The 15,306-nt window shown below is 43.4% G+C and overlaps 1 protein-coding gene across 1 annotated transcript in view; it reads right to left on the bottom strand.

Annotated features, from left to right (window-relative positions):
- Nucleotides 1–15,306, bottom strand: part of ANKFY1 (ankyrin repeat and FYVE domain containing 1) — a 505,630-nt gene that overhangs the window by 293,774 nt on the left and 196,550 nt on the right. Inside the window, exons 10-11 of the mRNA XM_086954801.1 lie at nucleotides 13,511–13,710; nucleotides 3,371–3,468 (exon numbers count right to left, since the gene is read on the bottom strand). Of these exons, the coding sequence (XP_086810927.1) occupies nucleotides 3,371–3,468; nucleotides 13,511–13,710 (298 nt within the window). The remainder of the gene's footprint in view (nucleotides 1–3,370; nucleotides 3,469–13,510; nucleotides 13,711–15,306) is intronic.

Below are 15,306 nucleotides of genomic sequence, written 5' to 3'. Positions count from 1 at the left end.
GTGAATGCAGTCCGGATTGTGCTTAAGGATTATCTATCCCTTAATAACAATAGGGCGACTTCATTAAAGTAGGTGTGCCCGGCCCTTAAGCTGGTCACCCGAGGAGAGCTCAGTGATCGTGCAGCGACTAAGAACCATACGCAGCGCGATAAAAGGGTGGCTCTTGAAAGGATAGTCTCTGAGTCAGAGGCCATACGTAAGAGGTCAGGCACCCCTAGAGTGTGTAGAGAGTTGGAGAAGAAGTTCTTACAGCTACGGCAATTAGACTTAGACCGGGCTCAATATGCTATGCTGCGCCTTAAGCAAAGATTCTATTTGGGCAACAACCGGGGGCATCGTATGTTAGCGCACAGACTTCACAACAAACAATATGCAGGCTTGGTACGGACATTCTCTGGGGGTGAGGTCAGGGATGCTGAGAGAATCGCTGCAGCGTTTCTGGCCTTTTAAGCCTCATTGTACTCCTCAGCGGATGGCTCGACCACCGACTGCAATGATCACTCCCATTCCTCCCGCCAAAGCCGAAGCCTTAGATAGGTCCATCAGAGGAGGTGATCGTGGCTATTACCCGATTGAAACCATTGAAATCCTTTGGCCCGTACAGTTGGAGTGCCACATTTTAAAAACATTCTGCTCTGACCTGGTGCCTCTGCTTATGCGACTTTTCAATTCCTTCTCTAACTTGGGCACTCTGTTCAAGTCTATGAATGAGGCTTCCATTTCGATGATCCCCAAACAAGGTAAGTATCCAACTCAATGCGGGTCTTACAGACCCATCTCGCTGCTTAACATAGATGAGAAACACTTTGCAAGCGTCTTGGCACACCTTCTCAATCCTGTTATGCCTGGGCTTATTGATCCAGGTCAATTGGGCTTCATCACCTCTAGCTATGGCAGAGAAAATACCAAACATATTTGCCATCTCATAGACAAAGCACATCAGTCATGCAAAGAGGCGCTTCTGCTTTCTATTGACATGGAGAAAGCGTTCAAAAAGGTCCAAATGCCCTACCTTTGAGACCTTGATGTGTTTCGGCGTTGGTGAGAGGTTTGGGAAGTGGGTTTGGTGAATCTATAGCGACGGTCAGGTGGGGTTACTTGTTTCTCCTTTTGTTTTTGCTTTGTTACTTTATTCAAATCTCAGTCACGCCAAGCACTTATACGGCTGATAACGATCCAAAACATTGAATAAATGCGGCTGGCCTGGCAGGGTTGTAGGCGGCATGCTGTGTCCTTTATGTGGGGACTGGTAACAAACAGAATTGATCCGAAACACAGTTTTGAAACCCATAATATACTTTAGGAGGAGAGTTGTGAAACTCTGTGTGAGACTGGGATACAATGCTTGGTTGAAAGAAGCACACTGTTCAATCTTCACTTTAGCATTGAAAGAATCCCACCAGACTTTAAAAAAACTACAGATTATATTCAATTTGATGTTTAACGCTCCATAGCTTTCCACAGACTAGAATAAGAATATCGTCAAACTTGAAATTTCTATGCTATACCATTCCAACTTTGATACCATTGCCTTCTTTCACCTTATGCTGATCACTAAATTATTAAACTCCTTCACCCCACACTTCAGAACAGCTCTTCCTATCTTTCAGCTATTAAAGCTGAAAGCTGATACGTCTTCCCATCCTCGCTCTGCACATAAACCCTTGCAAAACTTAAATTCTCTATTTTCCTGCAGCTTCCCCACAATCACTTTCCCATCTTACTTCATCTTGAATCCTCTCTTCGGTCTCACTATTTCCTTTTCAGCCTAAAATCTGCATACTCTTTGATTCCACTCTTTCCTTCATCTAGCAAAACTCGACTGTTTCTCACTGTTATTACTTGCTTTGACTACTTGTATGCACTTCTATGCACAATGCTATTTGCCTCCTGCGGAATCTACTACTGGCCTGTATCCAATTGTTGTTTCTTCAAATTGGCTTCAGTTATGTCCAACCTCTATTTCTGGTTCTCATGTATCATACATCATTGAAAAATAAGTTTGGTTTGGCTTCCTGTCTTTCATGTCTCGTTCGATTCTATTTCCTTCGATATTGCTTTGCTTCTCAAAGTCATTTGGTCTTCCCTTCTTCTCTTTGCGCCCAGTCCCAATTTAAATATTTTTCTCTTCTTCCTCCTAAAATCTAGACCTCTTTCACAAAGAAAAGTAGAATTGGAATATTGGTAGTAGACTGAGCAGTCACTGTTGAATTCTCCTCTGCCATGCTTGCATGAATGTGGAGACTGCAGCCATAAACATGTTATATGTGTAAACAAGTATATCTGAGGGCTATAATGCTGTAGATTTGTAACTTATATTTTTTGCTTTATCGATTCTCTCTTCTTATGTTGTTTCAACAACATGAATACTGGGTCCTGTTCAGGGATTTTATTGTTATTTCCTTCCTCTCAAGAAAATAGCACCAAGTTACTTTTTTTAATGCTATACTATTTAAGGTCTATGCTTATGATGGCTATTCTGCTTTCATTTATTTTTTCATCCTGAATAATTGTGCTTATTTTGGAACGCCAGCAGCATATCACTCCATTTCAGATAAATAGATTGTCGATGTTTAACTTAAGGGACCCAATTGAGCCAGCCAAATGATTAAAGATGAATCTCATTGAGACTACTAACGATTTGAAAATATAACTATGCATTTCCAGGTTCCAACATTCAATTTAAATGCCGATACAAGAATTTAAAAAAAAGAAAAGACCAGAAAATATGACTTTTTAAGCCACTATTTCCCAGCAACTGAGTCGTCCTTTGGACTACCTGGTCACATGCAATAAGGGTCTGTGCCCCGGCAATCATGAAATTCAAAAACAATGTAACCTGCAGTCTGAAGAAATCATAGCATTTTATAGCCTGGCCTGCTGCCAGACATTTTCTGACAGCATTCTCATCAATCTTTTGCACCACGAATCTTGCATTCAAAGATTAAAACTTGAGAAGACAACTTGCCAGCGCACTATAGCATTTTGAAATAAAATACAACACACTACCCGCCCATATTTTAAAAATGCATTGCATCTGTTAGTGAGATGTGTAATGTAGCTGGCCCTCACAACGGGTCTAGGAGGACAGAAAGGCATGGGAGTATTAAAAGAAACAGTCTAAACTTTAGGAAATGCTAAAACAATCTGGCTTGTTAACAAGTTTTGTGACAGCTGCTCAAATTGGACAATAGAATTAGATAACGTTCCTCCTTGCCAGAATATAGGATGGAGTACTAAATTGTATGCAAATCAACACAAATCACTTTTTCTTAAAGTGCAATAAATCTGGAGAAAAGTTATCAAAAACGCTATTTTGTTGTTCACTGTTTCATGCCAGGAAAAATATATATACATCCTTTTTCCTTACCCATTTGTTTCTGTGATTGACCTTTGCTCCATGGGTTGCCAGGAAGAGTGAAGCTGCCTCATTTCCTGCTCCGGCAGCTCTCTGAAGAAGACAATTTCCTATGGAGAAAATGTGATAACCCACATCACTATGCAAGAACAAAGTATGCATGCTCTGTACATTCTATAAATATTATGTTAAGTCGAATACTTCATGCCATATCAACTAAAACGTCAACAGAGCATTTTAAGATGAAACAGCTCAAAATTGTTAAACGTTTCAATAGTTTCATGTACAAAGTGGCTCTCCAATTACAGATGTTTAAAAATGTGAAGACCAGTGCTCCATTCAATCAATATTTTATAATTTATAATGTTGATATTTAGGAAGTAGTCTGGCACCTCAGCCACTGAAACATTTTCTCTGTCCAACTGTTTTTGTAAAATATTATTGTATAACAGCCTTGCACACAAAATATCAATGAAGATTACGACAACTATAAACTGAACAATCGATTAAACTTCACAGCTAGAAATCAGACCTACTGGCATCCTATTTTCAAAACCTTGGCGCTACCTCGGATTTTTGTCTTGGATAAAACAAGGAAAAGTCTCTTACTAATCCTAGTTTTCCACCACTGAGTATATTTGTTGATTTAAGAAGCTTTCCGGCATTCTTCACCTATGTGCAGGAACCTAGAGCATATTTGCAAGACAACATTTTTGAATACATGCTGATACAAAGATCTATTTTTAAATACAGCCAATTATAATTAAAGTTTAGCACTGTAAAATATATTTGACTGAAAACGGATGTTAATATTACATTTAAAACAAAATAGAATGTAGGAAAAGGTACACAAATGCATTTCCCTTTTATTTGAAAAGTCCAAGGCTGCTCCTCTACGGGAGCTAAACCTAAATTGCTACAGAACAATGTTAATTAGCCAGTTTGTTTTGATGGAAGGATATCAATAATTATCTAATTAACGCTATGCTTCAGTTCTAATAAGGGCTGTTTAATAATTCAACTTAGTTATCTGTGATGGAGAAACAATTTTACAAGTAAGAAGCTTTCTCATTTCCATAGTGGGATCTTCAATTATATTGATAAACAACAGAATTAATAAGAAAGTTCCATCCTCAACTCAAACTAAACAGTGATACATCAGGCAAACAAGTTAGGAAGGGTTGATCTATCTATGTGTTGGTCATGGTGTTTAGAGACACCGTAATAATGTTTGGTAAAGGTGTTACCTGATCTCCAAGTGGCAACTCAGTTAATGGATTGTGAGAGCCACAGTATGTTGGTGGAATGGGCCTTTTTGTGCTTTACAGGTAGCCTTTTCATAACTAGCACTTGCACAATGTCCTATTTATGGCTGGAAACTTCTTTGAAGATAGTAAAACAAGAAAAGATCAACTTAATCTGCAAATACAATTCAGTCTTGCTTCTTTTGTTAGTCTTGTCAAAAATTATTTTAAAGCCCTATTAATATTTGAGAAATGCAGCAATCTTTTTGTTGAAGAGGTCGGCTCGCAGAAGGGACTGTTGGAGATTGTTTAAACTGTCCAGAGTTCACTCCAACACAGGGACCATACATAGGAGGGTATCTTCCTGATGTCCAAAAGCATTAGTGTTTAATAATAATTGCACTATAAGTATATATATCCCTAAACCCAATTAAAGGTTTTTGTGGAAAGAGCAGCAACTTGAATTTCCATCACTGAGCATCTCTACTTGTTTAACAGGTGGGTGTCACACCTTTCCCACCACCTGTTTCTGAATTAAATGGTGAACCTCCTGAACCAGCTAGTTTAGTAGAAATATTTTGATGTTCTAGATTGGATATTGTGCTATGGCTCCAATGTCTGAAGTGTGTGCTTATTTTTTAGAATATCTAGCACTTACCTATCTTCATTTAATATTCTGCAATCCTAAATACTCTTATCCAGAACAATGAGAAACTATGTTTTTCTTCACCAGGTCTACTAATTATACGCTTTAAGCTTCCATCTTCATCTTCCAGAATGTACTTATCTGAAGGAACTCCACAGAAAGTGAAATTCTGAATTTTATGTCGGTGATCAAGACTCATAAGTGAGTCTCAATCTTGAGGACAGCCTAATAACCAAGCACACACGATAAAAGTTCTAGAAAGGCAAATTTCAATGGTATGTTGGTGATCAGGATTACAATGTGACTTTCAACCTTTAGAAATGCCTCAAAGCTGTCCTGTAGCTACAGCCATGAACTGAGAGTCCGCCTAGCATTGTGTAGAACTGATGAAATTGTCTATAGTGAACATCTTTTTCTCTACAATGTTCTCTTTGAGCCATATACAATAAGTCTGCAAAGAGGTTACACCAAGTCATAATGACCCCATTTATTGTGGATGAGGGCTGAAAAATTGCTGCTTCAACAGATGCTTTCACTGTCTGCCATTGCTTGCCCACCGGATTAAAATGTCCGCTCTCCTCGCCCAGGGAAAGATCAACTGAATCTCTAATGCACAGGAAAGACTATCACAGAATCTCAAGAAATAAGAAATTCATACTTTCTTTTTGAGTCTCCATCTCATTGGTTTGACAGGCGTCAGTGCACAAAACATCTGCAACTGTTCTAACAGGCCAGACACCACAGCCAACAAAGAATTCGCAGGTGGTTTTGGCACTAGGGTAGCAGGGTTTAGAGTGGCACCTGACGGTGACATTTCACTCGAACTCCGTGAGGTTCTGCAGCACCAGCTCGGAAGTGAGATTAGCTTTGTAGCACGAGTGTAGCTATCATTGGTGTAGACTGTGCAGTAGTATAGGGTTTGGGGGTACAAGGGTAAACTGCACCCCATTTAAGTAAACGCAGGGGAGAGCGGGAGAATTGGATCATCTAGCATAACCTTTCTACGGCACTGCATTCTCCCCTCGGCAGACAAAGTGAAATTATGCGTCTGACTGCGAGCAACCTGGGGCAAGTCGTTTGAAAAATGCGTGCACAGAAAGAACTGGGGGGAGGTGCGAAAATGCACAGTGCTTGCAAAATAAGCTCCCAGAATGTTCGAGTTGAAAGCTTGCAGATAGAACATGCAGTGATCGATAGGTCACAAGTTTGTACCACAGCATGTCCGGTCCAACTGTCTTCAATCATTCGGACATCAATAAATTGGTGAACAGGATAACACAGTGTGCTTCAAAATGCCAAAAGTGCCATTTCCGGGCATGCATTGTTGTGGGAGGGGTGAGGTGGTGTGGGTAACGGCACAGGGAGATAGAGGGGGCTGAGCTAAAAAAAACAAGACCTGCTCTGTGGTGAGGGAGGGGCATTGAAGCGTAAGCAAGCAGGTAGGCGGAGCATGGTGTGTGCACTTCACAGACCGAGGGGAAAGCCAGATGGCGCCTCTGCTCCTAACTGTGTACGTAACCGCATGCTCTATGCCACCCAAAAAGCTGTGGTCAGCTTTTTAAAGTCCCCTCACTAAATGTCTCGCCAGAGCATCGCATGCGCTGACTCAGACGAGACCTAAAAAGAGGCTAAATAAGGAAGATTTGAGTCTAAGAATCATTGCTCCAAACACTAAAATTAACTGCTTACCTAATGCCCCTTAACCCTTATGTTTAAGGGGCACCAGCATGGCTTCCGTGCTAATCACAGTACGGAGTCTGCCCTGTTAACAGTTACAGAACATCTAAGGGCCTCCCTGGATACGGGCGCAACCTCTATCTTGGTTTTGCTGGACTTGAGTGCGGCCTTTGACACGGTCTCCCACAAGATACTACTTGAGAGACTATGGGAGATCGGAGTCAGGGAAACGGCCCTGGATTGGTTTGCGTCTTTTTTATCTGATCGCTCCTTCCAGGTGCACGCCCCGCCGTACTCATCCAGCAAGCTCCCTCTTGAATGTGGAGTGCCTCAGGGATCTGCGCTCAGTCCCACATTGTTTAATGTGTACGTCCGCCCCCTGGCCTTGTTGGCCCGGGAACGTAAGATCTTACTAACATCATATGCGGACGACACGCAACTTATTTTCAACTTTTCCAACAACAATGTGGAGGACCAAATTAAATTCCAGGAAGACATTCTGGCGATCTCAAGGTGGCTATCCAACAACTGCCTTCAGCTTAATGCCTCCAAAACAGAGGTTCTCCTGATTGGCAATGGCACGCAGACTTGGGAAGAGCACTGGTGGCCTCTGGCGCTGGGACCTGCTCCTATACCCAAGGAGTCAGTAAAAAACCTGGGGGTGTTATTGGACAATACACTCAACTTGGAGTCTCATGCTCAAAAAGTGGCAGGTACCTGCTTTGGGCGTCTTCGCTCTCTTAAACCCATTCTGGGTTTTTTTGAGCCTAGTACTCGTCAGATTATAGTCCAGGCTTTAGTTCTATCTCACCTGGACTATTGCAATGCCCTCATGCTAGGATCTAACAAGACTGCAATAAATAGGTTGCAAAGAGCACAGAACGCTGCCGCCCGCGTTCTAGTTGCTCTACCTAAAACCTGTCACACGTCCCCCCTTCTCCGTCGACTACACTGGCTTCCTATACAACAGCGCATTCACTTTAAAACCCTCTGCCTTACCCATAAAATCGTGTATAATGTTGGCCCCCATACTCTGCAGGGACTGTGCTCTTTCTATACTCCCACGCGCGCACTCCGCTCAGCGGACCTCTCACTTGCTTGTACTGTCAGAATTCGGAGGAGCAGAGCCGGTGGCCGCTCCTTCAGGTATCTGGCCCCTAAGCTCTGGAATTCTATCCCCCCTAAAGCTCGGGCTACTCTAAATCATCTGCAATTCCGAAAACTTATAAAAACCTGGCTGTTTGCATCCATCTAGCACCTCCTTTACCATACCTGGATCTGGCATGTCTGCAAGCGCTGGGACGCCCCGTCGCTGGGGTAGCCATGCGCTATACAAGACCACATAACATAACATAACACCAGAAAGTGTCAACAGCAGTGGCCGGGACAACCCGTAAATGGAGGAACATAAATTTACCAGCTTTCTTAGACACCCTGTCCGCCACCTTGCCACATCATGATAATGACGGAGATGTAGATTGCATGAATTCCACCCTCACTGCAGCCATTCTCAAAGCTGCTGACATGCATGTACCCACTGCGACCTTTTCCCGCTCTCGGCACAGCGAGGCTCACAAATGGTTTACCCCCGACCTAAAACAACTTAAACTAGAAGTCCGCCAGAGTGAAAGGAAATGGCGATCTCATTATTATACATCAGACAAGGAGACTTATCAACAAACCAGAAAAAAATATAAGAAAACCTTACTTGAGAAGAAAACATCCTATTTCTCGGAGAAAGTTCTGAAATCCCAAAATCAAACTAAAGAAATTTTTCAAATTGTTCACGATTTGTGCAATGATGAACGCTCAGCCCCCCCCCCCCGACAGTCCCTTCACGCAATCTCTGTGACGCTTTAAATGACTACTTCCTAAATAAAATACTTTCCATAAAACAAAGCATTGCACCTTCTTGTAACTTAGTTTACAATGGCGAAGACAATCCGAATCTAAATACTCTCGAAATGTTACCCAAGATTGACCATAAATCTTTCCTTGAACTGCTTACACGGGTGAAATCAGGTTCACCCAACGACATATGTCCACCACACATTTTCAAGGAAATAGGCATCGCATTCCCACAAGCTATTCTCCCGATTCTCAATTAATCCCTTTCACAAGGCAAGGTCCCCACAGATTTTAAAAATGCCCTCCTTATCCCATTGACAAAGAAACCTGGAAAAGATCCTGCTGATATGTCTAACTATAGACCCATTTCCCTCCTGCCCTTCCTCTCCAAGATCCTGGAGGCTCATGTTTCCAGCTGTATCTCTAATTTTATGGAGACTTCGAACTACCTGGAACCTAACCAAGCAGGTTTCCGTCCGGGCCACTCAACTGAGGCGGTGACTTTAGCGGTGCAGGACACACTCAGGGCCAATGCAGATGCAGACGTTCAGCAGGCTCTGATACTGCTCGACTTGTCGGCCGCGTTCGACACGGTTGATTATAACATCTTACTCAACCGTGTCGAGCAGGCCGGCCTTAGGGGCTCTGCTCTGAGGTGGATCGCATCTTTTATTGATGGCCGAACCCAAGCAGTACAACTGGGAACATTCACGGCTACCAGACATCACTCCATTTGTGGGGTCCCGCAGGGCTCATCACTCTCCCCCCTGCTATTTAACTTGTATCTCCGTCCCCTTTTATTTTCTCTCAAAAAATTCAAAGTCACAGCGTACAATTACGCTGATGACTTACAACTTGTATTCACTCTCAATACACCTGATGCAGTGACTGAATTTCAGAAGACCATGAGGCATATCCAAGGCTGGATGAATGATAACCACCTTAAGCTGAACCCGGGCAAGACGGAACTACTCTTGCCCGGGAAAAGCGTACCCAGCTGGGGCCCCCATTTCTGGCCCACCGATATGGGAACTCCTCCTGTCAGCTCTTCCTCAGTAAAAAGCTTGGGGGTCACTTTAAGATCAGATCTGTCGCTGCACTCTCAGGTAGGCGCAGTGGTGTCAGCAAGTTTTTTTCAGCTCCGTAAAATAAAAAAAAATTGCTCAGTTTCTCACACATTCTGCCCTCTTTCAAGTCACTATAGCCCTGGTGCTGTCCCGTCTAGATTTTTCAAACAGCATTTATTTAGGCTTACCATTGGGACTCTTGAGAAGACTCCAATTGGTCCAGAACCAAGCAGCCAGACTCATAAATAAACAACCCAAGAGGCACTCAATTAAATCAGGCATGAAGGAGCTACACTGGTTACCTGTGGCCCAGAGAATAGCTTTTAAAACCTGCTGTATAACCTTCAGAGCCTTAAACAACTGTGGACCAATTTTTATTAAAAACCTAGTGACAAAATATGTCCCCACACAACACCTCCGATCTGCCCAGAAAACACTAGTGGTGGTGTCTCGATTCAAAAGGAAACGACAAGGGGGCAGCTGCTTTCATCACCTCGCTGCCACCCTTTGGAATTCGTTACCTCTACCACTCAGACATAGTAAAGATCTGCTCACGTTTAGACATGCCTTGAAGACCTGGCTGTTTGAGCAAGCCTATTTGTAGTAGTTTTCACAGCAACATGTATCATCTCTTCCTCCCGACAGCACCATGAAGCCCACGGGCGTACGAGCGCTTTGAAAATTGCATATAACATAACATAACATAACATGCTGCTATACATTCTGAGACAATAAAGCTCCTAGATTCCCTACTTCCATTGTCCTTTGAAAAGGTGAATGTTAACTTGAGAAATTGTCCTGCTCGCTTTTCTATTCTTGAAGCAAAATTCAAGTTAGCTTTCAGCTAAAAGCATTTGACAGTGTTAAACTATGAATCTGCTCAGGGGGCATGCATTCATTATGAAATCATTTTAAAAAACGAAAATTATTTATATATATATGAAAATGTGTCCCGAGAACCCATACCTAAGTACAGATTTTCAGATATTTGTGACTGTCAAAGAAGATTTCTTGAAGGTGACGTTCCGTTTCAATAGAAAATTAAAATTTAATATAAAGTAATAACTAAAAAAATGCAGTATATATACTAATGCAAAAGAGTTTAACCTTCTTAAGCACTGTACTATTCATTTGTGCTTGCAAGCCATTTAAGTAAAATCTGCTCCACACCTATAAAGCATTAATAGGCAAAGCCAAGGACCAGTACCTTGAGGAGATTATTCTTCACTCCTCTAACAAATCACAAACTTTATTTAGCTTAGTTAGAGACCTGTCTAACCTGACTGAGCCAAATCTACTATTGTGGCTTCACAAGAATTGTGTGAAAACCTGGCAATTTTTTTCGAGGAAAAAATCAGTAAAATTTTAACAGGACTTAAATCCCCGGCTGATGAGGATGGGTACCTACATACAGATAAAGTTACCTCATTAAGCAATGGTATAATTGATAAGGAACATATGCCAGTCCTGGACCACTTCCCGATGCCCTCACAAGATGATTTTCATGTAATTGCTGCTGGTGTTTCCTCGGGTTCCTCTAGGGACCCACTCCCTCATAAGTTTTGGAAGTTGTTTGGAGGCAAACTCTTCCCGCTTTTATATCATATCTGCAGTCAATCCGTAGCCACAGCTGTAGTTCCAGACTGCTGGAAAAAGGCAGCGGTCTCTCCTTTATTAAAAAAGGCCACACTGGATCCCCATAGTCCCTCCAACTATAGACCCATTTCCTTGTTACCTTACCCTATTAAGATTCTAGAAAGGATAGTAACCAAATCCCTCTCAAAGTATGTTGAGGATAACCAGCTGCTGGACGAAGTCCAATTTGGGTTTCGCCCCACACATGGGACCGAGACTGCCTTGGTGGCAGTCCTGGATGACCTGAGAATGCGGGCCGACAGTGGTCAGACAGCCTTTTTAGTGCTACTTGACATATCGGCCGCGTTCGACACAGTTAACCACCGGATCCTGGAGGAACTGGGCGTGGTGGGCAAGGCGTGAGACTGGTAACATTCCTATCTCTCCAATAGGCAGCAGTCAGTGACTCTGCCGCCTTTTTTCTCTCAATACAGAGATGTTAAACAGGGGGTACCTCAGGGCTCGGCTATCCGCCCTATCCTGTTTAATTTATACATTTGCCCTCTCATTGTCTTAATAAAATCGTTCGGAATCAATGTCATCAATTATGCGGATGACACTCAGTTTGTCTTCAATTTTGAGGGCAACAATGCAGTGTCACTGGAAAAGTTCCATAACTGTTTGCATCGAACGGCAGATTGGCAGAAAATGAATTCCTTACTATTTAATGAGGAAAAAATGGAAGTCTTGTGCTGTACGGCAGGTCGTATTCAGCGTCCCTTTCCAACAGACTTCTGGCCTAGCCCGGTTAATAACTCCTTAATGCCCACTAATAAAGTGTGCAATTTAGGAGTACTGATGGACAGCAATCTCCAGCTGGACTCCCAGGTGAATAAAACAGTGTGCACCTGTCTGTCCCTACTTCGAGCCTTGTGTAAGATTCTTCCGTTTCTGCCCACTGCCACTAGATCTCAAGTGGTTCGGAGCATCGTCTTAAGCAGAATAGACTATTGTAATGCACTGCTTTTGGGCTCCCCAGCCTCTCTGATCAAGAAATTACAGAGAGTGCAGACAATGGCGGCAAAGGTAGCACTAAACCGGCCACAGGGAGCCTTGTCCTCTTTGGCCCTTAAGGATCTACACTGGTTGCCCGTTGAACAAAGGGTACACTTTAAGGCACTTTGTATTGTCTATAGGGCAGTACACAAAATCGGGCCTAAGGTACTTCAATGGAAATTTGTATGGTACTCACCTGCTAGATCCCTACGCTCATCCTCTGCATATTTGGTCTGTGTTCCCCATGTTAAGAAAGTGCGAATGAGAGGCAGATCCTTTAGCTTCACAGCATCTAGACTCTGGAACGCACTTCCCCTGGAGCTTAGACAATTGAACACCTTGTCCTGCTCCAGGAAGGAACTGAAAAACAGGCTGTTCCCTAGAGAGTAGACCGTGCCTTCTCTGTTTGTTTCTTGATGCTCAGTAATCTAAGCGCCAGGATACCCTTTGGGTGACAGCCGCGCTATACAAGTGCACCTTACATTACATTACAAGCCTGAAATTTCTTGGTAACTCAAGACTCGCATCAGAATCCCACCTTGACAAAGTGAAAATATAATAGTACTTTATTAAACAGGATGTTCAAGTTCAGTGTGCTATTACCAGCAACCATACATGGACTATTGATGCAGCCTTCCAAGCACACAAGGCATAGTTTGTAACAAACCATGAGCAAACTTCTAGATGAGATCCAGTCAGCAAGGCTAATCAGTAAGATGCAGCAGAAAAGGTCAATGGTGGATTCTCTGAAAACAAAGAACTACAACTCTGGATGACAATACCTAGGCTATCAATGGGTTGATTCTGCCCGACTTGCTCTAGATGGTAGTCGCTGTGTGGGTATTGCAGAAGGAGGACTCAACATTATTTTCATTCAAAGACATCAAGAGAACCAGCTGAATATAGAGAACTATATGAATTAGTTTTTATTTTGCATTTGTACCTTGGAAAAAGCAAATTAACATAAGTGTACCATTTAACGCTGTAATCACAACATGCAAAACATGTGCCTTAACATGAATACAAACCTCAAGTTTACCTGTTACTGTGTCAGGTGCATCTGTGTTGCTGCCCCGTTTGATAAGTCTTGCTGCAAAGCTATTCTCATCAAAAGAGGTTCCATTCACTACAGGGACATCGTCAAAGGGGTTCACAGACTGGTCAGAAGATACTGTGATATACTGAACTGCAAGCCACAGAGCCGTGCTTCCTTCATGATCCTTCAGTTCTAAATCTAGTCTAACACAAATGAATTATGAATTGGTAAATCATATATGTAGGCTGTATATATTTTCGTTGTTCAAACATCAGCAATTCAACCTGCTACGGTTCAAATAAACAAGGTCAATGTACAAAGGGTCATACTCAATTTTATTTTAAGTCTATGTCCCATCACACAATGTAATGCATAATATTACATTTGATCACATAATCTTATTCCCATAAAAAAAACTGCTGGCAATCCTTTATGACTTATGACAATTTTACACGCTCTACTACAAATAATCTCTAGGTCCCATTCTTACTGCTACATGAATTGCAACTCTGGACACAGGAACACAAGTCTAAGAATACTGAGGTGGCACCAGACACTGCAATTACATTAAATACCTGTAAAGAACAGGGAAAGAAGTTTGTAAACACACATCAAATATCTATATAGGTCTGGGGTGCTAGAGGGTGCATGGCAAGATTGGTGTGCTGTAGTGCAGCTCTGCCCGGCTGATTTACAATCCGCCAAATATCTGCTTGAAATCAGCTGCATCTAGGTGGCAAAAATGACTGACCGGACCGGCGAGACATCAGGTTCAAAGAGGTGACATTGCATACTGAAGCCGTAGGATCATATCGCCGATAATCGCTGGGACGGAGCCCGATGGTGAGAGTGCAAGATGGCGGCCCCCATAGCCCTGCAGTGAGGCTGGTCACAGGGCTGACTGGCGGAGGGGCGGAAACCGCCGGCGCACAAGGTGTGAGTGGGTGGAACTGTGCCTGCAACCCGAGGAAAGTACCTATTATACCCGCCTTGGGGCTACCGAGGCGTGCGGAGGCCGGCCAGAGCTGCCCTACAGGAGTCCGCTAAGAGCCCTGCAGTGAAGCTGTCGTGGCAGGAGCATAGTGCGGTGAGTGGGGGCGCAGCCTGGCTTGAACCTGCAGCTGCGGAGGTGGTGCAGGCCCAGGTGTAAGGTCGCGGACTACAAGCTGCCGTCTGTGGGAACATTACACAGGGGCCTGCGGAAGTGGGTGGCACTGCGACTCCTACAGCTAGAGGCCACCCAGACCCCCTGCTAATTTGGATGGCGCAGTGTAAAGTGCTGTTGGGCGTCTCCTTGGGGCACTAAACTGGGAGCATTATTCTGCACTGAAGGAGGCCCGGAGCTCACAGGTATCGCAGACACCACCACCTATAGCAGCCACTGGTATTGCAGCGAGGAGGTGAAGAGATCTGGTGGCGATTTGCTCTCTCATAACGGATTACCCAGCTGGCGCTGTAGCACACAACGGTGGTAGACCATCTTTCAATTAATATCAATAGCCCTTATCCAACTGCAGATAGAAACCTTGCATTGGTGACGGCACAAGCACAGAAGGCCCTTTCATTGGACAATGGCCTGTACACGCTTGTTTGCCCGGAGGAGCACTGGACAGAGCACAATCGTAGCAGTATTGACTGTGCAGATATTTTGGAGCTGCAAAATCGTTTTGCCGGTGTACACAATGGGGAAGACAGACAAATCCCAACCTCACCTCACGTTTGACATGAGTAAGCCCAGCAGGTGACAGCAAAAAGTAGCGCTGGATTCAGAGGCTGATGCCCAAGGGGATGCTCCCCCC

The sequence above is a fragment of the Lissotriton vulgaris genome, chromosome 2_1 (genome assembly GCF_964263255.1).
Source record: "Lissotriton vulgaris chromosome 2_1, aLisVul1.2, whole genome shotgun sequence".
Lineage (NCBI taxonomy): Eukaryota > Metazoa > Chordata > Amphibia > Caudata > Salamandridae > Lissotriton > Lissotriton vulgaris.
This window is presented reverse-complemented; position numbering and strand designations above follow the sequence as displayed.